The 23,982-nt window shown below is 54.9% G+C and overlaps 10 protein-coding genes across 10 annotated transcripts; 6 read left to right on the top strand and 4 right to left on the bottom strand.

Annotated features, from left to right (window-relative positions):
• Positions 1-72: 72 nt before the first annotated feature.
• PHSY_007396 (eukaryotic translation initiation factor 3) lies at positions 73-2,310 on the top strand (the record flags this gene model as incomplete). Its single annotated transcript, XM_012337990.1, has 1 exon — positions 73-2,310. The coding sequence occupies one exon, from the start codon at positions 73-75 to the stop codon at positions 2,308-2,310; it is 2,238 nt and encodes a 745-aa protein (XP_012193380.1).
• A 234-nt stretch (positions 2,311-2,544) lies between these two features.
• On the bottom strand, positions 2,545-3,008 carry PHSY_007395 (hypothetical protein; the record flags this gene model as incomplete). The annotated part of the gene is made up of 2 exons (XM_012337989.1): positions 2,545-2,844; positions 2,919-3,008. The coding sequence occupies 2 exons, from the start codon at positions 3,006-3,008 to the stop codon at positions 2,545-2,547; spliced, it is 390 nt and encodes a 129-aa protein (XP_012193379.1).
• A 310-nt stretch (positions 3,009-3,318) lies between these two features.
• Positions 3,319-5,562, top strand: PHSY_007394 (hypothetical protein; the record flags this gene model as incomplete). Its single annotated transcript, XM_012337988.1, has 1 exon — positions 3,319-5,562. The coding sequence occupies one exon, from the start codon at positions 3,319-3,321 to the stop codon at positions 5,560-5,562; it is 2,244 nt and encodes a 747-aa protein (XP_012193378.1).
• Positions 5,563-5,711: 149 nt separating this feature from the next.
• On the bottom strand, positions 5,712-7,163 carry PHSY_007393 (hypothetical protein; the record flags this gene model as incomplete). Its single annotated transcript, XM_012337987.1, has 1 exon — positions 5,712-7,163. One exon carries the CDS (start codon positions 7,161-7,163, stop codon positions 5,712-5,714), a length of 1,452 nt encoding a protein of 483 aa, XP_012193377.1.
• A 334-nt stretch (positions 7,164-7,497) lies between these two features.
• PHSY_007392 (metallo-beta-lactamase) lies at positions 7,498-8,667 on the top strand (the record flags this gene model as incomplete). Its single annotated transcript, XM_012337986.1, has 1 exon — positions 7,498-8,667. The coding sequence occupies one exon, from the start codon at positions 7,498-7,500 to the stop codon at positions 8,665-8,667; it is 1,170 nt and encodes a 389-aa protein (XP_012193376.1).
• A 175-nt stretch (positions 8,668-8,842) lies between these two features.
• Positions 8,843-9,370, bottom strand: PHSY_007391 (hypothetical protein; the record flags this gene model as incomplete). The annotated part of the gene is made up of 1 exon (XM_012337985.1): positions 8,843-9,370. The coding sequence occupies one exon, from the start codon at positions 9,368-9,370 to the stop codon at positions 8,843-8,845; it is 528 nt and encodes a 175-aa protein (XP_012193375.1).
• A 1,150-nt stretch (positions 9,371-10,520) lies between these two features.
• Positions 10,521-12,144, top strand: PHSY_007390 (hypothetical protein; the record flags this gene model as incomplete). The annotated part of the gene is made up of 2 exons (XM_012337984.1): positions 10,521-11,275; positions 11,388-12,144. 2 exons carry the CDS (start codon positions 10,521-10,523, stop codon positions 12,142-12,144), a joined length of 1,512 nt encoding a protein of 503 aa, XP_012193374.1.
• A 961-nt stretch (positions 12,145-13,105) lies between these two features.
• PHSY_007389 (hypothetical protein) lies at positions 13,106-15,088 on the top strand (the record flags this gene model as incomplete). The annotated part of the gene is made up of 1 exon (XM_012337983.1): positions 13,106-15,088. One exon carries the CDS (start codon positions 13,106-13,108, stop codon positions 15,086-15,088), a length of 1,983 nt encoding a protein of 660 aa, XP_012193373.1.
• A 589-nt stretch (positions 15,089-15,677) lies between these two features.
• Positions 15,678-17,693, bottom strand: PHSY_007388 (C6 transcription factor; the record flags this gene model as incomplete). Its single annotated transcript, XM_012337982.1, has 1 exon — positions 15,678-17,693. The coding sequence occupies one exon, from the start codon at positions 17,691-17,693 to the stop codon at positions 15,678-15,680; it is 2,016 nt and encodes a 671-aa protein (XP_012193372.1).
• A 1,925-nt stretch (positions 17,694-19,618) lies between these two features.
• On the top strand, positions 19,619-21,136 carry PHSY_007387 (hypothetical protein; the record flags this gene model as incomplete). Its single annotated transcript, XM_012337981.1, has 1 exon — positions 19,619-21,136. One exon carries the CDS (start codon positions 19,619-19,621, stop codon positions 21,134-21,136), a length of 1,518 nt encoding a protein of 505 aa, XP_012193371.1.
• Positions 21,137-23,982: the final 2,846 nt, after the last annotated feature.

Here is a 23,982-nt window from a genome sequence, read left to right as displayed (position 1 = left end):
GTCAGTGGTCCCGTGGCATCAGCATCCGTGCATTCGCCTCTTCACCCATCAGCATATCAGCTACTGCCCATCATGCCTAGCGTGCAAGACATCACAAACGGTGTCAACGATCTCGACTTGGTCCACGATGACGACATCGACTTTTCCGACATCGAGCAAAAGTACTCGGTCAAGTTCGACGAGGGTCTCGACGACATCATTGTCATCGAAGGCGTCCCCGTCATCACCGAGTCTCGCCAGCAGAAGCTCTTCGAGACCATACAGAAGCGTTTCAAAACCCACGCCAACATCGACATTGCTGTCGAGGGCATGCACATCCCGTACGCCGACAATGGCGACTCCAAGGGCTACCTCTTTGTCGAGATGGCCTCCGCTGAGGATGCTGCTCAGGCCATCCGTCAGATGGACGGCTACGCGTTCGACAAGAAGCACCGCTTCTCCGTCCACCGTTTCACCGACGTCGAAAAGTTCGCCAGCCTTTCCGAAGAGTACGTAGAACCCGAAGACGAGGAGTTCAAGCCGCGCGAGCACCTTCGCTCTTGGCTCGCAGACCCTTCTGGTCGCGATCAGCTCGTCATTTGCCGTGGTGACGACGTAGAGATCGCTTGGCACAACCGCTCCTCCGATCCTCAGGTAGAGCACAGCCGTCCCCGCTGGACGGAGAGCTACGTCCAGTGGTCGCCCCTCGGCACTTTCCTCACCACCTTCCACCGTCAAGGCATTCAGATCTGGGGTGGCCCTTCCTGCGAGCGCTTCATGCGCTTCCCCCACCCCGGTGCCCGCCTCGTAGACTTTTCTCCCAGCGAAAAATACATGGTCACCTGGTCCCACGAGCCTATCCAGGTTCCCGACAACGCTCCCATCGGTCCCCAATTCTTTGGCCCTGAAGACGAGGGAAACCGCATCGCCGTCTGGGAGGTCCGAACCGGCCACCTCTTGCGTTCTTTCCCTGTTCCTCAGGACGAGAGTGGCCAGCCAGGCCAGCTCAAGGGCTTCTCCTGGCCCTTCCTCAAATGGAGCCCCGATGACAAGTACTGCGCTCGTCTCAACCCCGGTCAGGCCATCAGCGTCTACGAGACCCCTTCTATGGGCCTGCTCGAAAAGAAGTCGATCAAGATCGAGGGCGTCGTCGACTTTGAGTGGTGCCCAATGGGCGACAAGGACCGCGAGCTTGCTGAAGCCGGCAAGCCCAACAAGAAGGCGAGGGACAACATGATCGTCTTCTGGCAACCAGAGGTGGCCAATCAGCCAGCACGTGTCACCGTCATGGCCGTGCCGTCAAGAAACATCCTTCGATCCAAGAACCTCTTCAACGTCTCCGACTGCAAGCTTCACTGGCACCCGCAGGGCGACTACCTTTGTGTCAAGGTCGACCGACACACAAAGACCAAAAAGTCCATGTTCTGCAACCTCGAGATCTTCCGCGTGCGAGAGAAGGAGTTCCCCGTCGAAGTCGTCGAGCTCAAGGACGCCGTCACTGCCTTCGCTTGGGAGCCACATGGAAGCCACTTTGCGCTCATCTCGAGCAACGATCCTCAGCTCGGCACACCCGCGCCAGGTATCACCATCAAGACGCAGCTCAACTTTTACCACCTCCACGCTAAGGGCGACTTCCGTCCGCTCAAGGTATTTGACAACAAGACGCTCAACACGCTCTTCTGGTCGCCACGCGGCCGTCACATGGTCGCCGCAACGCTCGGAAGCTCGCAAAAGTTCGACCTGGAATGGTACGACGTCGACTTCATGCACGAGGTTCGACAGGGTAACCCTTCGGCCGATCCGGCCGACGACGTCAAGCTCATCGGCACTGGCGAGCACTACGGTATCACCGACCTCGAGTGGGACCCCTCAGGACGATACGTTGCCACCTCGGCATCCGTGTGGCGCCACTCGCTCGAAAATGGTTTCGCCATCTGGGACTTCAAGGGTCAAGAGCTGCAAAAGCACATCCAGGATCGCTTCAAGCAGATTCTTTGGCGACCACGACCGCGAACGCTGCTTGGCAAGGAGGAGCAAAAGAAGGTGCGAAAGAACTTGCGAGAGTACTCGAAGCAGTTCGAGGAGGAGGACGCCGCCGAGGAGTCCAACCTCGCCTCTGCCGAGCGCGAGCTGTACCAGCGCATCCTCGAAGAGTGGAAGGCATGGCGTGCCCGTGCCCGTCGCGACCTCGAGGAGCTGCGCCAAGATCTTGGTCGCGAGGAGGTGGGCCAGAGCGTCGACCACGCAAAGAAACTCGCCGAGGAGGCTACCGAAGAGGTGCAAGAATGGATCGAGGAGATCATCGAGGAGACCGAGGAGGTGCTTGCTTGAACACCGTCGGCTCAAGTCGCTTGATTTTCGCCATTTTGTCAGAGTCTGAAGATGCACTCTTCGCGTCGGCATGACCGTCCTGTATTATCTCACATCTGGAATGCCTATCGCCGAAAGGTATGACAAACTTCAACGAGGTATGCAAATTCTTTCAGTGCCTTCAGGCATATGAGTCAGTGAGTGGTCCTCCCTTGTAGAGCCCAATGAGATTTGATTGTGTGATGAGATTCGGCTTCACGTTGAATTGGATGAGGGTGAGGGTATTGGTGCTGTAGATGTCGTGGAAGAAGCCGAGCTAGCGTCGCGGAAGGCCCGCCGCCAATGCGCCAGCCCGAACTCCTGCATGTCTGCTTCAATGTCCTTTGGAAGGTTGATGTGCTTGACGGATTTGGGCGCAAAGGTGGTGTCGAGCAGCCTGGACGTCTTGCGTTGCATGTATTCGATCTGAGAGAAATCTCTTCTGCGAAGACCACCTCCCCAGGACGGATGCTTGAAGAAGTAACGCAAGTAGATGGTAAAGTCTCGTCGGTGTTCCTATGCTCAGCGAGTTGACCGTGTCAGCAAGGTGGGCGACAGCTACGCATAGATCCTGGCTGAGCTGGACTTACCTGCTCCTTGGTCTTGATCATCCGAAGCCCTTTCCGGTATAACGCCAATATCTCCTTCTGCGACTGCGTGAGCTTCTTTGCTGCAGGCATCTTAGGTGGTGAGTTGAGCGATTCGGGATGATATCACGCCAGTGTGCAATGCAGGCTGTGTTGAAAGCGTGTTGAAGGGAACGAGAAAGACATGAAGCTCTCTCTTTTAGCTAAGAGAACGCGCTCTTGCTTTCTCCACACTTTCTGGCCGAAGAAAAAGCTCGGCATTCGGATCGCTGGTCCAACCAAAAATTTCCCGAATGTTGAGAAGAAGCGGCAAAGGGTTCAACTCTGTGCTTCCATACCCACGGCAAACCAACCTAGATCTCTACGCCCGCACCATCTGCTCATCACAGCTGGCGATCACATCATGCCCAAGGCTTCAAAGAGGCAGAAGGAGAAGAAGGCCGACTTTCAGAAGACCAAGCTCAAGCTCGGCAAAGGGAAGCAGGCTGCCAACAATGCTACCGACGTCTCCTTCAAAGCCAAGACCATCGCCTTACCGCAACAATCGATCAATGTGGACAAATCCGGCAAGCTAGTCAACTCTCGCAACCTTACAACAGCAGATCTTGCGCTACAGCTTCGTCACTACTCGGCAGGCGTTCGACGAGATGCTGTCTCGGGCATCAAAGAGATCCTCACGCTTCATCCGAGTCTGATGCTGACAGACGCAGCACCGCTCGTGCCCGAACTCTCACGATGTGTTGGCGACGACGATGCAGCAGTCCGAAAGCAGCTGCACGCTTTGCTGCTGTGGATGCTCCCGCAGATCCCCGCTCAGCTGCTTGGTCCCTACCACAACACACTGCTCCTCTTCACTACTTCTGCTCTCAGCCACATCTATCCCGAGGTGCGCCTCGATGCCATCAAGATCCTCGACGTTTGTCTCGATGCACTGCCACACATCGCGACTGTAGGCTGGGAGAACGCGGTCCACAAGATGGCGAATGCCATCTCGTCGGCTGCTCACGGACCGACCCAGTCCAATCCAGCCGGACCAAGCAATGCATCACACCAGCCCCATGGAGAGCGAATCATGAACTGCTACCTCAATCTTTTGGGCATCACCCAAAAGTCAGGCTCAGCCGCTTCCATTACTGCCACTGATCTTGCACCTGGCGCAAAGCTCCTCATCATCAAGTCTCTCAGATCTTTCTTGACGTATGCACTTCGATCGACCTCCAGGGACAGTTCGGATGGCGACGATGCACAGAGCTGCCCGACTTGGTTCTTCCGGTCCGCCTTTGCTTCTTCGGCCGAGTACGAGTACTTTCAGCGCATCCTCACCCGTCATACCGTTCCTGAACGATCGCGTTGCATCTCTGTCAGACAATCGAACGAGGTCGACTCGCAGACGAGCACTTCAACGTCCTATTCGGACTGGCCCTTCATAGAGCAAGCAGCGAAGTCCCTCATGGATCTGACGACCTCTTCGGGCGCTTCGCTCAATCAGTCCGACCTCTTCACCTCTCTTCACTCCGCACTCGGTTTAAGGCCTTCGTCTCCGTCGGATATGTCGCGATCTTCCTCCGGCAAGCAGACGCAATCGGCTGCGTTGTCGCTGTACACTCTTCTAGACCCCGTGCTGCTCGCATCCTTCCTCGATACCGCCCCGTCCGCTTTCCAACCGGATCTCGATCTTTCGCAGCAATTTCGCGGTCAGAACGTTGGGCTCTCCACTCCTGCACAGCTCATCTTCGAGCTCATCAGTCTCATTCTAGCTTTGTGGCGAGGCTCTTCATCTTCTGTGCGTACCCAGGCTCGAACGTCGCTCGCCAACATGCTCGGCCACATCTCGGTCTACTTTCCCTTCAGCCACAGGACCGGATCCAGCGGACTCTCGGCAAAAGCGAAATCGGCCGTCGTCCAGATCGACCTTGCCTATGCTGAACTGGCAGCCCTGTTGGCCCTCAGCAATACCAAGCTCGACAAAGTCAAGTCCAAGTTCAACGCCGAGGTGCAAATCGCCTCCGTGTCTGCCTTCATTGCCGAGCTTCTCTCGACACCCATGACAGAGAGCGGCACCGTCTCCCTTGCAAGCGTCGGTGCATCCGCAGCCAGCGTTCTGGATCCCGACACGTTCCGTGCTCTGCTTCCGACTCTGTGGTTCCTGCTGGGCTCGGAACACGATACGCTACTAGACAGCTTGCTTGCTAGCTACCACGCCCACGCCACACAGCATCGCGTCAAGCCGGTTCTCTTCGAGTTTCTCGCACGTGCTTTCCTGCTTTCCAAGGTGAGGGCAGAGACGCCTTTCACGATAAGGGAACGCGATCGCATCCTGGAGAGCCTGTTGTCGACGCTACCTCGCAGCCTGTGGGAGGCTTCCTCTTCCACCGCTGGCCACGCATTCGCCGCGGTGCAACTCGAATTCCTGCACTTTCTGCTATTGCTACCCTCGCCACCCGCCACGCTCGCCTGCGAAAAGCTTGGTCCATTCTACTGGATTCGTCACCCCACCAAGAAGGTCTCGGGACCTGGCCCCTTCAGCAAGCTTCCACGCATAAGCTGCAAGCTCGCCATCGATCTCATCTCCCTCTTGAAGGGTCGTGATGAAAAGCTCGACAAAGCTATGTCTCAAGCGCTGCAGTTTGTGCAGAATCAGGCGTAACCCGAAAAAATCTGCCTCTCATTGCGATTCGGATGCATCCGAGCCCGCAGCACGCTCTTTCGCGTGATCCCTGGCATGGGCTTTATACCACTGTCATTGTCATTGTCATTGTCATTGCCGCATGCGCTAGATTCGGAACTTGCAGTAATCTATTCGTCACTCGACTCTCCCATCTTCTTCTCGAGCTTCTCATACATCGCCTGTGCCTGAGGAATGAGGCCGTTGAATTGACTGTTGGACCATTGTCCCTTTTGCGACGGAAGCGAGGGCAGATTGCCAGAGGTTTTCAGGATGGCGAGCAGCTTTGCCAGCAAAGCATACGAGAGCTGGTCTGCCTGCGCAACATCGATGGCGCGAAGTTCAGAATCGCGGCTAGAGCCGGGTTCGAGCGCTCGATGCTGACCGAGCAAAGTGGCCAGCTGCAAGATGCTGGGTGGATAGTCGGATTTGGCTGATTGTTCAAGCCAAAACCTCGCTTCGACGTCATCTGCTTCGATACCAAACGTATCTCTGTGCGCCTGCTTCATGGTCTTGTCTCCAGCAGTCACCTCCGGATGCTGAGCCATCCTGTCTCTGTCAAGGAAGTAGAAGGAGCCGACCTGAAACATGCTTTGAGCGTCGCCCTGGTCCGCTGCCTGCTTGAAGAGCCGAAACGCTTGCGACTTGTCTCGAGTGTTTTCGTCGAGCAAATGATCCATGCCGAGTGCGTAAAGGCAGCCGGAGTGACCAAGCTGAGCGCCCTTGGTGAGATAGTCGCGTGCACGCTGTTGATCCGGTGGATTGAAGCGCGATTCCTGGAATAGGGATGCCAGATCGTACCATGCATCTGCCAGACCCTTGTCGCCCGCTCGTGTATACAGCCTGACGGCTTGTTCGATCATCGAAGGCCATTGTACCTTGTCAACGTGGCCTTGCTGAACGCGCTGAAGCAATAGCTTGGCAACGCCAGCTGAGCCACGCGCATTGCCTGCCGCCGAGAGCTCTTGATAGAGAGTCACCGCCTGTTGTACTCTGCCTTTGGAATCGCCAGAGGGCGGTGGAGGCGCTGTGTTTTGTAGCACCATGCTTGCCCAGTAGTAGCCAGCGTCGTCTGACCCAGCTTGATGGGCGACCTCGAACAGGCGAAAGGCTAGCGGCTGTCGACGAGGATCACCCGAAGCGGACAGGAGCGCATTGGCGAGCTGTGTGACATCTTCGGCATCGCATCCCCACTCCCGTATCAAAGAGATGATGTCTTTGTTCACTGATTCTTGGTAAGATTGGCGATCGGCAGCGGATGCAAGATCTGCGGTAGTTCGAAGCTGAACCAGCAGCTTGGACAGCAGAGAGCGGGCCTGCTCGTAGCTGATAGCGACCTGCGGCTCATTCTCGTAGCGCGTAGACGGGAGGATGCGCGTGATTGAGGAGTCCAGCTCGGAAGAGTCAGGTGTACGTACGTTGGTGGGCGTAGCATAGTGCCGGATGAAACCAGCGGTGGTGCGTGCTATGTTGCTGCTCCGCAAGCAGGTCGCAGTGCTTGATCGTGCTGCTGGTGCGACGGTGGTCTGCAGAGCCAGCATGCTGACTGCGCTTTGGCGCAGCAGACCGATTCGAACGGCCATGACGAGCGAGTTGCTTCCGCAAAGATGATCTTGGGTTCGATGCTTGTGGTGAAGCTTCCAAAGGTGTCCTTGGTCGGTGCCCTTCCGTCTTCCAGGATGATCAGGTTTCACCAACCTCGGCGAATTACGCACTACGTACGCTTTGGTTTGCAGGACAAGGTTTTGTGTTGCCATGTGCTGCATGTCGAATTACGCTTGCTCGCTTGCTCTTGCTTGCTGGATCCTCCTCCACAAACAAATCCCACCCCGAAATCCGGGATTTGGTCCGCATACCAGATGATTCACACAATCTTCCTGTCTAGCTTGCTGTCGTTCGACATCTTGGCATCGCAACATGTCTGTCAACGGAGACTCGGAGCAACAAGACTGGCCGCGGCCGTCATCATCGTGGATCGACAAGGTCCTTTTCCTCGGTACCGGTACCAGCGGACAAGTTCCAGCGATTCACTGCGTCACCAAGCCCGACTTTGGCGATTGCGCCGCTTGCAAGGACGCCACGCTCAATCCCACCGGCAAGAACCGGCGAGGATGCACAGCCGCTGCTGTAGTCGGTCGAAGCGCTGGTGACAAACAGGAAAGTACCATCTTGATAGACTGCGGAAAGACCTTCTACTCAAATGCTGTCGTCCACTTTCCTCGCAACGGCATTCGCGAGCTTCGAGCTGTCCTGCTCACTCATGCCCATGCTGATGCCATTCTCGGCCTGGACGATCTGAGGGCATGGACTATGGGTGGCGTTATCCAGAGGCACGTACCTATCTATCTTACTCAAGAATGTATGACGGTCGTCGAAGGTATGTTCCCATACTTGGTCGACCGATCCAAGTCTACCGGTGGCGGAGACGTTCCAACGCTTCAATGGAACATCATCGACAAGGACAAGCCCTTCACTATTCCAGCGTCGCAAGGTCGAAAGGAAGTGCATATTCAGCCACTTCCTGTACTGCACGGCTACTTCGGCAGATCGTCGCCTTTCTGGTGCCTTGGCTTCCGCATCGACTCGTTCAGCTACATCAGCGACTGCCATGAGATCCCCGCCGACACTTTGCAACTCATCCGCGGCAGTCAAGCAATCGTCATGGACGCACTCAAGATGGATCGACATCTCTCTCACTTTTCCTTCGCTCAAGCTCTTTCCTTCTTTGCCTCTTTTTCTCCACCCCCAGCTCTCGGCCTTCTCACCGACTTCACACATCGCATAGAGCACTACGCCACCCAAGAACAAGTAGACACATGGCGAGATGGTATGTTGGCAGCGCAGCTTGCTGGCAAAGCAAAGTTGTCTCGATCAGTCGGTGAAGGCGGAGGCACCAAGTGGTGGTCAGACATTTGGGACGAGCGCGACAACGAACATCAGATGACCATTCGCCTCAGGGAGAAGTACGACCCAATAGACGACCACAACATTTCACAGACAGCTTCGCACTACATTCCGCCGATAAAGTTGAGCTGGGACGGGCTGGTGGTACCCTTCGATCCTCGCCGGTCACCGTCGATGCCCTGAACGGCTGACGGGAGCTCGCTTGCTGGTGGCACAGATGCGATTACCTGGAGCACCTTTTCGTACAGCTGTTTACATACAAAGATGCGAATGCACAATGTCAAGCTTACTTCGATCCTTCACGATCTTGCGCCTGTGTCGAGATTGCAAGCAATCGGAGTCGTCTGCACTGGACGCTTTAAGGCGTCGAGACCAAAGCAGTCCCGACCATCGTTGCCTGTGCTCGTCGGTCAGGGGGTCCTCTCTCACAAGTAGGAGCATCGCCGCCATGACATCGCATGAGCGCAAGGCACTGCTTTTCCCGTCGCAGAACCTGCACCGACTGCAGGCCTCGCTGCGGCAGAAGTTGGGAGCTCAATTCAGGTTTCATCCTGTGTGGCACGCGGCCACCCTGATGCATTCCGACTAATTGTGATTCAGTGTGTTCAGACGCCATCCTCGAAGCAGCTTGATTGATCGTCGTGAATGCAGCCAACGAGCAGCCTTGAACCTGCAGCTGCGCGGAGAAAGTCTGCGTCCCTAACCCTGACACGGAGAGTGGATGATGCTGCGGGCTGAGATCCAACTTTAAGTTGCCATAGAGAGCGTGCATGAATGCGGACGACTTTGTTCTGAGTAAGACCGCATTGCCTTCGCTGCTGCTGCTGGCGTTGTTGTCGTTGTCGTTTCCGCAGTTGATTCTCAAGATTGAAATTATCATTATCATTGCCAACCGCCACCGATCGCCACCATTGGACCAGTGGTACTGTTGCTAAAGGACGGCTGCTCGGCATAAGCGAGGCAGCAAGCAAGCCTCTCGCACCAAGGCGGCTTTCGCACAATTAAAAGCTTGTTCCTCTCGACTCAAAATGAGGTGATCTGCATCTTTTTGCGATCAGTCTAAAGCGGTTTCATGTTATCCACCGCCGTTTTGCTTTAGCCGATTGGATGGACGTCGCCGCTGTTGCCGAGGCCGCTGTCACCGCCATCGCTTCCGCTTACCACTCCCAACACTAGTGTGATTAGCGTCGCTGGGACAAAGACTGAGGTTGGCAATGCTGGGAGACGCGACCGGATTTGGAGGAAGATCGACGTGCCTGCTGAGCGGCAAACCTGGGTGGCTCAAGCTTTGCAGCTGCAATTTCAACGTGGCCGGGTTGTGATGCCTCCTTACCTGTCAAAACGAAGGCTTTCCACCTTGTCCGCGCATCAATCAAGTCCTGTAGGCACAAGGGCAGCATTCTGGAGTTGATTCCGCCGACTTGGTCCCCAACTCACGTCTGCCGGCTACAGAGTTTGAGACAGCTGACCTCCTGGGTCTTCGGAATCTGCAAAAAGGTCAAGATTGGCTACCTGTTATACGCAGCAAGACAGCAAGACGTTCATGTCGACCTTGTTCATCCCGAGACCTTCAGAGGCGTCGACAAAATGATTAAGGGTCTGCTGTTTCAACTCGGTTTGCTCCCTCCCATCAATTTGCGACCACCCAGTCCAAATAACTTTGACTGTTTCTTTACGCTTGCATGGGGAATGCAGGAATGGATCTCATCTGGCAAGGTGCATGAGGTGCCACCTCAGCTCTGGACAGGTCTGAGCCTTGCATTCTCCCATTTTCATTCACAATTGGACCAAGAAGCAACCAAAGCATTCCTCCATCAGCTCAAAGCCAAGTTTGGTGTTGTGGAGACTGATTGGCTTTTACTGCAATGGGAGAAGGCAGTTGAGAGCAATCCTTGGGTTAGGGTTAGGGTTAGGGTTAGGGTTTCCGTTCTCTTTGACGACAAGTGAAGTGTCCTTAGCAACACCCGATCGATCACTTTTCTTTTCAAGGAAAGGTTGTCAACCACCGTCTCCACCACAGCTTCGTCAGCGCCTTTATGGACGAGACAAACCAATTGGGTCTTCATCACCCGATCAGCCTCCACTCTACGTCCACGCTCGCCGTCACATATCCAAAGGGTAAGCCCCTTCAGACATCCTGTCAATCTATGCCGATTTCTGCAACCGCATCTAGCCTCGCCGCCGCCAAAGATCTTCGGTCAGCTTCGCCCTTGCCGCTCACACACTCGCTCCGCATCCTCATCGTCGATGACAATCACATCAATCTCTCGATTCTCGGCACGCTCCTCCAGCGTCGCTTCGGTCATGCTTTAGCCAATCCTCCGGCCAGCCTCGACAGCGGTCTCAGGGCGCTGCAGCTGCTCCGCACAGAGATCTTCGATCTCATCTTCATGGACATTCAGATGCCGTTCCTCGATGTTGTCGAATGTACCCGCCGTATCCGATCCGGTGAGGATGGCATCCTCGCACCCAACCGCAATGCACACATCGTCGCGGTCACCAATAAAGTAGGTCCCGAACCCGGCTCCCTCTATCGTCACGTCGGTATGGATGGCATGATCAGCAAGCCGGTGCGCTTCGAGTACTTCCACCAGTACCTCTGCCCGCTCTCCATCGAGGCATCCGCAGCCAAGGGGTTCGTCAGCCCTGTGCTTGTGGGCTCTGAAGAGGTGTTGCCCCCCATGCCTCCCACCGAGCTGGAGCAACGACTCTTCTTTGTGACTGCTCCGAACGGCGGCGTCGTCACCACTTCCAAGTCATCCACACGTGGAAGCGACTCGCCCACACCCAAGTACTCGAACGCGAATGTTTGCTGCCCTGCTCAAGGCACAGACGGCCAAATCGCTGCGTGACCGCAAGGCCCTCTCCATCTCGCGGTCCACGACGCTCTCTGACCCGCGCAGGTCGTCCTTCGACTCGCCCAGGTCGGAGCATCTCTCTGCCATCTGCGTTATCCGTCAGCCCGGCGCTGTCGGCTCTGACGACACTCTCGCCAAGGAGGATCGGGATAGCTCCAGTCGCAAGCACGGAGCAGGGCAGGACATCACTGATGTGCCCATACTCTCGTTCGAGTCGCTCGTAGAACGTGAGACGCGTGAACGCGAGCTGGACTGTCTCACGCAGAGTCGTGTGCCCACTCTCGCTCGACCCGTACCCATCCACCGCGTCAGCTCGCCTGCCCATCTGCTGGACGCTTCGCCTATCAGCCGGATGTGCGCCGAGCCGGCTATGCGCTCCAACCCGAATCTGGCTGCGCCTCGCGCTGTGCGTCCGGGCATCCGGCCCGTGCCACGCGAACGACCTGTCCGCAACGACTCTGATCGCTCGTCGAACAGCGCCGACAGTGCTGCCATGTCTGCTTACGTCTCCTCGTCGGAGCACACGACGACGACACAGCGCTCTTCTTCGCCCGACTTGTTGAGCAGCTTCGAAGGTCACCGTGCCATCAGTCCATCTTCGTCGTTCACCACACCCGTGTCATCTCCGCCTGACATGAATGCGATCGCCGACGCAAAGGATTCTGGCGACGACGACGGCCTGTGCGGTGCCGTCTTCAGTCCGTGTGCCGACGACTTGCTCGATCCACGTGGAATGGAGGTCTCCGATACGTCTTTGCTGCCGCCGTTCACGCCTCTCTCGAGCAAGGTCATGTTGCTGTAGAACAGTCCACGCCTCCGCGCTTCTGCGCTTCCCGATACACAGCGACCTCGCTCACGAGACGGGCTGGGCCCGCATATCACGATTTTTTGTCGCCGCTGTTCTGCAATGGTCATCAAAACTGCGAAGGATCTGCCAGTTCTTATCTCTGTCTACGTAAACGCCAAAGTCTCAGACCAGCAAGGTCCGCCTCGATTTCTCCGCCTCACTGTCTCAGTCGCATCTCTAATGATATATATTTAGGCCACTATTCGCCGCCTCGGACCTCTGTCTCCGTCAATCTCTTTTTTACCATGCCTCTCGTGGGTCCACGGACCTGTCACCGGATCTCTGTGTTTGTCGGTTGTCTCCATTTTGTCATCTGTTGGTTCTATGTAATTCTAATTCTCACCCTAACATTACCTTAACCCTAACCCTAACCCTAAACGTACTTTGGGGATTGTGGAGGCGTTTGAGACATGTACATACCGCGAAGCCTGCAAATAATGGCCCTCTGAAACGCGGGCGGCCCGATTGATCCAGTGTTCAGCGCGGCTGGGTTTGAATTTAATCGAATTTCGAATGGCCGCGGCCAGTTTTCGGGGAATTTGTGAGAAATGAACCGTCGACTTTGCCGTGGGAGCTCGCAGCGCTATCTGACAAACAAACCAAAATATTGCGTCCAGAAGACTGAGGACAGGATAGTGTAAATGCCCGAGCGTTATACCGGAGAAGGGATTTCGGGCAACAGGCTCTGTACCGACCAGCCCATGTACAGGTCAGCAGGCGCCACCGGCGCCGGCTAATGACATATGCAGCATGAACCATCAGCGCCTACAGCTCGCAACGCTGCAGAACAACAGTTCTTCCGCCTCCCCAGAGATGTATAAATATCGCTTGCGATTGCCGCTTTGGCTGCTCGTGCCGCCTTTGCAAACACAACGACTACCTTGTCAGCAAAACCGCCTATCTGAGAGCTGCGATCATGAATAAACCAACTTCTTCCTCCAGATCCGACAAAGATGCGATTGTTGAGGCAGCCATGGCGTGGCAAGACATTCGCTATGACGTGTCTGCCTCGCGACGAAACCGCTTTAGAAAGACGTCGACTACGGCCGACGCATCTGTCAAAACGCTCTTGCGAGACATTTCTGGGTCGGTCCCTCCAGGGTCGATGCTTGCGATCATGGGCCCTTCAGGAGCGGGAAAGTCGACGCTGCTCGACGTTTTATCGGGACGTAAGAGAACAAGCTCAGGTCGGCTGCTGACGCCCAACGATGTCGACGTCCGAAGCATCTCTTCGTATGTCGAACAGGAGGACGCCCTGCTCGGTGTCCTGACGGTTCGCGAGACCATCTGGTATTCGGCTAAGCTCTCCCTACCGCCAACGACGACGCGCCACGAGCTCGACGAACGCACCGACATGATTATCCACGATCTCGGCCTGACGGGCGTCGCATCGCAGAGGATCGGCACGCCGATCCAGCGCGGCATCTCGGGCGGTCAACGGCGTCGCGTCACCATCGGTTGCAGCCTGGTGACGCTTCCTAGGGTGCTCTTCCTTGACGAACCTACGTCGGGCCTCGACATTGCCACGGCGTACGAAGTGATGAAAGCGATCCGAAGCCTGGCGGTGCGCCATCGCATTAGCGTCATGGCAACCATCCACAGCCCCAATTGGGAGATTTTCGAGACGTTTGATCAGTGCTTGCTTCTCGCGCGGGGAAGACCAGTCTACCAGGGGGATGTGCACGATGTGGCTTCCTACTTTGCCGCTCTAGGCCATCCGTGCCCTCGACGGACCAACCCGGCCGACCACATGATCACTCTCGTCAACGATGACTTTTTGGTCCCGGACGTCACTGTCCATGGAGCCGACTCAGACGACGCCCAAAATCCCACATCGAGTGCCGCGATTCCGCACGGGGACGTGAGAGCGTTTGCCAACGCCTGGAAGCTCAATAGCCGCTTTGGCAGACCGATCAAGCCGCCATCCGATGTGGTCCCCAGTCCAGGCTCGCCAGGTGCACACCCGAAAGAGAGTGTGCTTTCGCAACACGAGACCCAGCCCCGTGGGGCATCTGTCGAGCGCGCCCACGCCTGGTCTCAGACCGTCACTCTGACACGCCGCAACTTTGTTAATTACTCGCGCAATCTTCTTGCGTACGGCGTGCGTATCGGCATGTACATTGGCATGGGCGTCCTGCTGGCCACGGTGTGGGTCAACCTCGCCAAGACGGACACCAGGATCAACGACCGTCTCTCTGTGCACTTTTTCTCGGTCGCCTTTCTGGGCTTTATGGCGGTGGCGGGCATCCCTGCGTTCCTTGAGGAGCGTAGCGTCATGAAGCGCGAAACGGGCAACGGTCTGTACGGACCCTTGCCCTTTACATTGGCCAACACGTTCTCGACAGTTCCGCTACTTTTCCTCTGCTCTGCGGTTTTTGCCGTTATCATGTACTGGAGCATTGGCCTGCGTCCAGGAGTCGCCGTCTTTTTCCGCTTCCTTGCCTTCCTGTACCTCGGCGTGCTGGCGGCAGAGTTCCAGGCGCTGCTTGTGGCGGCGCTCGTTCCCATCTTTGTTGCAGCGCTGGCCATCGCCGCATTCCTCAACGGCTTCTGGATGTGCGTGCAGGGTTACTTTATCCGCGCTGTCAATCTGCCACGATTCTGGTACTACTGGGCCCACTTCATCGACTACGAGACATACGCCTTCAATTTGCTCGCCAAAACGGATCTGTCCAGCGTCGTGTTTTCCTGCTCTGGCAGCGTCGCAGACAATACTTGCCAGTGCCAGTATCCGAGCTCGCTGATCCCGCAGGGCATCTGCGCTGTCAAGGGAGAGGATGTGCTGCAAGCACTCGGCATCGATGGCTTCAACATCACGCTATATGCTTTCATCCTTCTGATCATTACGATTGTATACCGCGTTCTGTTCTACGTTGTTCTGAAGGTCCAGCTTCGCTGAGATCGGACCTAGTTCTATGTAAATAATCTCCCAGCATCTGTGTTCCGGATTCGCCCGCCCCTTGAAACTCATCGAAGTTTCCGTACAATTGAGTGCCAGCGAAGGCCCATGCAGCTGATACAATGAGCTCCGGCGTGCAATCACGAAAGCGTAAGACAGTTGGGTGTAAGCTGAGCCGTCTGGTAGTCAGTGACTGGTCCAGCCTCGCCAAATCTTACAAAGATGCTCTACATTGTGTAGTTATGGCGAGGTGTCTGTGACAGACGCTTGGAAGCTGGATCTCTCATGGCTTCTTGTTCGCTCTGATCGGAGAGGAGGTCGCGGCTGCTAACGCTACACTTGACAACATTTGGACACCACCGTCTGTGATTGCACTGAACCGATGGTATCGTTTGGCGGCCGAGAATTGTCTTTCTTCATTCAGCCCAGCGACTTGTCGCAATTGCCCCGGCGCATCTAAGTAGATCAGGGACAGCAGCTGCTCCGTCAATGAAACCACTAAGATGCGCAAGCCGGAGTCGAACACCTCGGTCCGCGGTAGACTCCAGCCCTCAGGCAACTTTATCCGAACAAGACGGATTTGGGGTCGTCAAGGCGCTCTGAAGCCGGTCGACCCGCCAAAGTCAACGGCCGCGCGACAAAGGGAGACCTCCTCCCTCAGCGCGGCGCAAACGGGCCACATTTCGCTGTATTCTGCTAAAGTTGCCTCGGCAAATCTGATGTTGCTCAGCGCTAATCTCGCCTTCCATACGCCGGACGAGGCGGCATCCTGCGGAACTTGGCGTGGTTGCAGTGCTACGTCGCCGTTGGAGCCGAGACTCTCTGCCGGCCTGGCACCACCTCGCTCCGTATTTGCCCGAGACTGATCTGCCCTATGTGCAAAATCTGAGATATCGAGCCCATTGTCATTGCACGACGAGAGAACAAAGGCGGGCGAGATACCTGTCATCGATGTGTCGTCGCAGAGGACTCTCAGCTCCGGTTCTCCACCGCCGCCGCCGTCACCCGCTGCGATCGCAACGACATAGCCAAATGCGGCCACGGTGTTGCAGCAGCCAAAGAAGGGCCAGTGGACCGGCAGTCTACCCATGTTGAGCGAATCAGGCGTCGAGTTCACAGCTCTCGGCAACGGTGATCTTGCTTGATCCGCGCGTATATGACGCATCATGGCGTCAGACGAAGCAATGATCCTGCTCGTGCTGTAACGCAGCATGGCGTAACGAGTCTCTTCGGTAACCGACGGATGGCCTTCGGTCGCCGATGCCGGTGTGCTTGGCGGTTCGTCGTGATCCCAAAGAGATGATTGGGGTCGAAAGGTGCAGGACGAAAAGTCCAGTGTCAGGTCGGTGAACCAGGCTTGGCGGTGTAGATGGATGCGACCAGCGTGCAACATGAGAAGGGCTGCAAACAGGAGCTCGACTTCCACCTCCCGGGCCCATCGGGTTTCTCGGTCGCCACTGCAAGCCGAGGCCCGTTCCAGTCGCTCGACTGTCGTCGTCATCTGATTGACGCGCAACGCTGTGGAAGCGCTGGCCCACAAGCGTTGTGCTGTGACAATGAGATTGCTCAACATGGTGTCGAGCGCTTGCAGCCGATCAGTATCGAGCTTGTGCGGACCCTCGGGTGGTTTGACGCATTGTTCGACCAGAGCAGCGGTCCTGATCCGGATATCGTACACAGCATTGAGGTGACGAGACCCTGCAGGGCGTCCAACATCACGAGGAGCGTGTACGGACGCCACGAGCGCTTCAGAATCAAGCACCCGAGCCACTTGCCCGGTCGTTGACGCGTGAAGCATCGTGTCAAACAGACACAACTCCCACCAGGTCCTGCGACACATTTCGGACAGCAAGGTCGGCCTGCTTCCGTTGCCGGATGCGGAAATTTCCCCGTCAGTCCAAGCCGGTCCATCTAGCAGCTTTGAAAGATCAAAGTCGGGTCGGTCAAATTTGTTGAGGCCAAACTGCAAGGCGATGAAGCATGCTTGCTTGAGGTGAGAAGAAGCCTGAGTGATCTGATTGCAGCCGTAAGCCCTGTAAGCAAGCAACAGCTCCAGTTGCGACGTTGCCAAGGATTCCGCGACATTCCAGCTGAGATCTGCTCCCTTGTCTTGGTGGCCCTCGCTTGACGCCTCTCGCAGTCGAGCATTCATCGTGGTGACCGCTTCGGATCCCGGCGGCAAGCTTGTCGAGAAGCCGATGGCTGCAACGGCTAGCATCAGCAGCCTTCGACCGCGGCTCTGGTCTGGCAGGAAGCGAGAAAGATAAAGCTCGTATTCGGAGCGCGAACCAAGCACAGGTACTGCCTTTGCAAAACCGTCAAAGAAAGCGTCGGTGCCGACCTGGAGCAGGCTTGAACACTCGCGCATCGGGCTGTTCTCGATGCTGGTGGCTTTGATCATCCGCGACCCGCCGCGGCTGCCAGCTAAACGAGCACGCAACGATGCCAGCTGTTGATCTGCTCGTGAGCTTGTCGATGGCTCTGAAGCCATCGTAGATGACGGGCGATTGACAGCGAACGGTGCTGCCTGCTGAGACAATTGCGATGGGCCAGTATCGAGTGTCAGGTCGAATACTGAATCTGGGAGACTCAGGAGCTCAGACATGTCCGCTGCCGAGAAGATTCCGTTGGATGCGGGATGCGCCGAAGCGGGTTGCGTCGCGAGATTTGTTGAAGAGGCATCCAAGGCGGCTTCATTCCTTGCACGCTTGCTGGGCCTTCCCAGCCTTTGAGGAGGCTGCCACAGGCAATGAGTTTGCATTCGAACGCAGCGTGAGCAGGGCTGTTCGGCAAGCGCCGCATGAGGCGTAGAATCAGCGGGAAGAGGGTGGCCAGGCAGCAATGCCGCGATGGTGGGGGGCGCGTATCCGTCACATTTCTGCTTTGCACTGCGACAGGGAAGGCAGGCCCTGGCAGAACGTATCGCAGATTGATCACGCGGCTGACTCGAGGCGTCAGTGTTGTCGAACATCGGGGCAAGTCGGGCGCCGTCGAGAAGGAGCGGTTTGACTGACAGTCTGGTATGTGGGGATAAGGATAGCGGTCCTTCGACTCACTCTGTTATGCCACCTGAGTTTTTGAGAGTCGCTTGGCGCTTGATTGCATGACATCCAATACCCAGTGTTCACAGTCGTCTGTTTCAATAAACTGCATCTGCCGCGGCATTTGTCAAATCCTTTTGGCAGATCCTTTTTCTCCTTCTCTTTTTCTCAACAACTCATTGACATTCACTTTTAGCGAGGGCAAGCGCACCGGGGTCTCAAATGCTTGTAGTAGTCAAAATTGGAAGTTTCTTTAGCTTGCATGGGCTGTGAAGGGTGCTTTCACAATCTGATTCTCCCGATTGGCGCCGGACGGCTTCTGCCAGCGGATCTGCATCTCTAAAATCGCAACTGTTCTGGTTCTGACAATGGGCGGCGACTGGATCTTGTCATCGAACCTGTTGAGAAATGTTTGCGTTCAAGGACAAACGGGTGCGAGAACGGCACAACTCGAGACCTTTGCTCACGCAACATTCCGGAACCCTAGGTTACAGTCTGCTTGCCGGCAATCACTTCTTTCAAGCACGCGGCGAAAAAGGGTCCGCCTTCGAATGTAGGATCAGTGAATCAAACAAAGCGCAACATGAAATAGGATCCGGCATGGTTGGTATATTTCACTTGCCTGATAGGTGTCCTCAGGGCAGAGAATGCTACCGGCTATAAGCACAAATCGAGGTGCATGTACGCCGAGATTCGGATCGTAATATTCACAAATCGAAGGACGGGATTCTACTGACGCGGGCAGGTGCACCGCTGGTGCTGGGGGACACCGACAAAGACCTGGTCAATATGTTGACCGCAGCCCTTCCAGGTTGTCTTGCCACATTTGTCGCCTGTCGTCAGTCAATGCATCAAGGTCGAATCAAGTCGAAAAGATGAGTGGGCTGTCACCGCATCAACCGAGTGAATAGAGGGCCGGGGCCTAAATACATACATGTCGCAGGCATGCACATGGTGGTCAATCCAGGAGAGCTGAACAAGGCCATCGTTGCTGTGTGTTGCAAATTGCGAAGGGTGGGATCTTGACCAGCCTTGTGGGAAGAGCGAGCGGTCTTTAAATAGGTAAGGCGAGATGAAATAAGACTTGACTCTGGCACTATTCAGGTCGCAAGATCACCTCTGCCCGTACTGCTCGACTGCCAGGAACTTGTTTGTCTGCTTTACGGGCTGTACGTACAGCAGCCGCACGCGAAGAGCGTTGCGGGGAGCAGTTGTATGCACAGTCGTCAAGAGCAAAGAATGAACCGCACATGTTGTGCGCTCACTATTATCGGCTCGGAGGGTCTCTAAAAAGTAGCCGCGGCAACTTTCGGGTATTTCCGACAAGAGACGCGGCTAGATGAATTTCAAATTCCTGCCGATTTATGGGCGGCCACCCTCGTTATCGGCGCTTGCACGTGGCTTGGCATCACGAGACTTACCAGAAAGCTAAGCTCGAAGTGAAGTCTCGCACTCTCAAAACACCGGCGTGTGACACTTTCGTGCAACCATGCACTGCCGTGCATGTACGCTCGCCCAACTGTCCGCCAATGCGCGTAGTGCTGCATGTTTGACAAGGATGCATTCGAGAAACGCCTCAGTACTGACACCACAAGATCGCCAACATCGACGTCGCACACAAAACAAGATGGCTCAGAGACGCCATAGAGAGAAGCGCCGGAAAGCGCTAGCGCATTTCAACACCGACAGTGGAGCTCGCATGACTGCGAACGATCGATCTGAGCTTACATGCAGCGTTCCAAGCTCAGATTGCAAGCTAGCACAGATCTCGTCTGCTCAGCACCGTGTGTCTCAAATTTCGTCCGCGATAGGTGAAAATGACGGTCTCGTAACACAGAATTTGCCTTTGCAAAGCTCTTACGTCGCTCAACACGATACTATTGCAGTGTGGCTGTCTTTCGAACGCGACAGTCAAAGTATGGGCGCAGAGCTCAACCCCGCTCTTTGCAGCATCAATCAAGCACCCACTCACGAAGAGAGGCGTCGGGAAGCGCCGACGGGTCATACCGATACTTTCGAAGCACCTGAAACCCCTGTCATTCGGTTGCAGCTTGCACGCAGCACTACAAGCTCTTCGAGCTCATACTTAGAGCTTGCCGGACCTCCCTCCCTTCAGCATCAGGAATGTTCCTGCATTCCAAGGACCATGAATGGCACCTGTACTGTGACACACAGCTTGGCTCTGGCAACTTCGTACTTCGAGCTTGCCGGAACTTCGCCTTGTCAGCATAGGATATATTCCTGCTGTCTTCGGACGACTCATGGTGCCGATACAAGAGCACAGAGCTTGACTCCACAAAGTCATGCCGTTGCTGAACGCTACAAAAACAATACAGGTGTGTCTCTTGCACGCGACGGAAGAGTATCGGGAGAAGCTTCCGTACCGACTATTTCCTTTCGCGATACGTTGACGAAAATCGGTGTCTTGACCAGTCTCATTTCCTCTGATGAGGACCTGAAGACGCTACTACACAGGCTCCAACTGATCCCTCTGCCTCTCAAGGATTCGGAGTTCCCTCGAGATAAATTTCTTAGAGGAGATATCAATTGGACCTTGCTCGGAGCTAACATGCTTCCTACTATCGAACAATGGAATCGTGCTCATCGACTGTTCATCGACATTTGCCTTCCATGGCCCGCTGTCCGCTCCCGTCTACTGTTGCATTCAGTCTCCTTCCCCATCTGTGAAACAGAATTCGCCTTAGATATACTGCTTTCTGTCCTTTCTCCTGAAGACAGATTCTCGTCTTTCCATGTTCATGGGGACCACATCTTCGATCCAGATGCATGGGAAGTCGGCGATCGCATGTTGAACACTTGGTGGGGCATTTTTGACGAAGCCGTGCTGAAGAGTACAAATGTCTGGCGTCGCAAAAGGGGCCTTCCAGACTTTTCTTTCCTTCAGCTCAGGGATGGACGCAATCATTTCGAACATGTTGGACTAGGAACCGGGTCCTTGCATCGGGTCTTTCAAAGTGCGTCCGAACTTCTAGCGACGTCAAACTGAACAACACGCACAAGCATGTTTACGGTTATCAACGCTGAATTCTTCAGACGCTTCTAACCTACTCTCAATGCTTACCATCAGCATCTGTTTTCTGAAAAGCCGGGTTTCAACTGGAGGTACCTGCCCACCACAGAATCTGCATAGCCGGTCCTCGGCGGGCCAGAACTAAAATTGCTGAACAGCGCTGGATGGGTTGAAGTGCTGAACAGAGGTGCGTGATGCAAGTGAGTGGACGAAGTATGAAAGCTGCTCCTGAAAGTTTTTAACAGCAAAATGCTTCCCGACCTTGTATGACGACGGTACAATTAGTTTTGGCAACCACATGCATGCTGGAACACGCCATCTCTGATGCTCGTATGGAAGACTACCGCGACGTCTTGCATACTGTCTCTTCTCAGTCGTTGTGCTCAAGCTTTTGCCGTTTCAAATCGAGCTGGTTTCGGTCATCGCCTTATTCCAATGCTTCTCCCACACAGATGCGGGGCTTGTACCCGCTCCTCTCACTTTGTAGCACCGTACTATCGGCAAATTCACGGATCAATGCACTTATACTCGCTGTCAACTTCACAACGTACAGCAGGCATTGCGAACCTCCCCGCAGATTGCGACATCAAGGACGCGACCTAACTTTGACGTGAACGCTGATCAATGCGCAGAAGAACTTCCCCAAGAAAAGACAGGCATGCTCCTTATCACTTACAAATATCAATTGAAAACAAGGCCCCACCAGGCTGAAGAAGCGATGATCTTGCTAGTGCACAAATCAATCCTCTTCGCGCGACACTTCCGGAAGATTCAGGGGAGCAACTAGAGGCTCGCCAGTACCTCCTCAGCACGCGACTCAGCCCAGCTGTCGTCCTGTGACTGCAGTGTCCAGGATTGCTTGTGAACGAGAACAGTCTATCTTGCTTAGGAACACTGCGGCTACGCAAGACGAGAAATGTCATGGCTCGTGAAGTCCATTGCTAGGGCACTGTGTGATGAAAACACGTACGTATGAGGACACATTGATCTTGCATATAATCCGAATGTGCCGGTAACTTCGTAATTGCCGTGAATCACACAGATTCCCACAGACATCATCAATGATCGTGATCCAGCTGACCTGTCACTTGCGCTCCTCACATCAGCATAGACCGATAGCGCCAGTTCTTTGCGACGAAAAAAGGGTTTAAGTGGTCTTTGATTGCTGGAAGCTGACGCGGAGGCTTGCCACAAGGCGACAACAAAATTGTTCGTTATTTAGTTGGTTGAAGCTCGTTGACGTCTGAGCCTGGAGATGAATATCTCAGCCATGACTGAACAGCAAGTCAAGTGCTTCACGTGATGCACCCAGTGTAACGCTCACGTCCGTACGCAAGCGGTATGCTATCAGTCTTGACGGCAAATACGCGTCGACTGGATGAGTCGATGGACAGCAAAGGAGCTTGGCGACGATTCCGAGCACAACAGTCGTCTCGATCGGTCGGGCCGTCGTCCAGCTATGATCAAGAGCTTGGAGTGCGCCAATATAGACGTTGATGATCAGCTGGCCTTCTTCGGGCAAGGTCTGTATTCGAATTAGTCATCGAACTGCATCGCAGCATCGTTGAGATGGAGTGTGGCTCTGTGTGTTTCGGATGCCAGACAGACGATATGCAGACAGACTCGCTGCAAGCCACCCAATGTTGCGATCTAACGAGCTTGGTGGTCCTCACCATGCACTGCTCGATGACAAGCTACTTCTTCGGCCGGTGTCGACGGTTGTCAGCAAAGTCATGCCAGACGCACCGTGCATAGGAAGTACTTCACGCCACGCGAGACCGAGACGGTTGAGCCGCTGATTGTCGAAGACGAGAATGAGGCAGCTTTAACGAAACAAAATTCGACGATCCTCTGCAGTGTGTCCACTGATGGGCCTTCCAGTGCCGACCCCTTTGATCATCCCCTCTTAGCTTGACTCAACAAATCTGAACATCCTCTGAGTGTGTACGGTCATATCGGAAGCATCATTTTGGTGAATTATGGTTGGCGTTGCAATTGCATCTGACTAGCATGCAACATCGGAAACATAGCGCACAGGAGCTTAGCTCAAACCCATGAGCCCAGCAACCATCGTTGTCCGTATCATGTGCCAAGAAATCGTTGATGATCGTCAGCGCGGACACGACAACTTTGCGTGGTCAACATGTTGTCTCAGTCATGCTCTTCCTCGAATAGATACGCAGTGTTTCTTGAGAGCCGCACGGCTGGATGATCACTGCCATCCTTTTTATTTTGGCGCTCATCTTCTCGTCGAAATTTTATTGCAGTTTCCATCACGTTTGCTACCAGGGCGAAGATGCACCGCAACAGCTACAGCTAGCGAGGGCACAATCTTTTTTGCCTGGCCAGTCGAATTGCTGAATCGTTCGTTGGTGTTCAAGCAAATACAACCCCTTTTTGCTCAGTAGATTACCGCTGAGCTTGTGTCGTCGGTCTGTCTTGGCATGCTGTCTGTACAGCAAACTTTCCGCTCTTTCCTCATCATCGCGACACGGAGCCTACATCGTCAAGGTCACGCATCTGAACGCAGGCGCGAGAAATTGCACTACAAGTATTTTCAGATGCGAAAGATGATTCAACCAGAATGGGGCTACGTGTGAAACAGCATGAACAGTCTGGATGATTCGTGGGATCATCGATAATCAAAAACTTTCTACTACAAAATGAGAGTTGCGACGGGAAGGAGCTAAGCGTATTTGGCTTGATTGGGATCGTCGATGCTGAAAGTCAGCGTTTCTTGGGCTTGGAAACCATTCTGACCTAAGGTAACGGATGGCGCAACACAAAGGTAGTGAACGGGACACTGTATAATTGGGTACAGG

Source organism: Pseudozyma hubeiensis (genome assembly GCF_000403515.1).
Source record: "Pseudozyma hubeiensis SY62 DNA, scaffold: PHS70, whole genome shotgun sequence".
In the NCBI taxonomy this organism is placed as follows: domain Eukaryota; kingdom Fungi; phylum Basidiomycota; class Ustilaginomycetes; order Ustilaginales; family Ustilaginaceae; genus Pseudozyma; species Pseudozyma hubeiensis.
The sequence above is the reverse complement of the archived record's forward strand: the minus strand, read 5'-3'. Positions and strand labels throughout refer to the sequence as shown.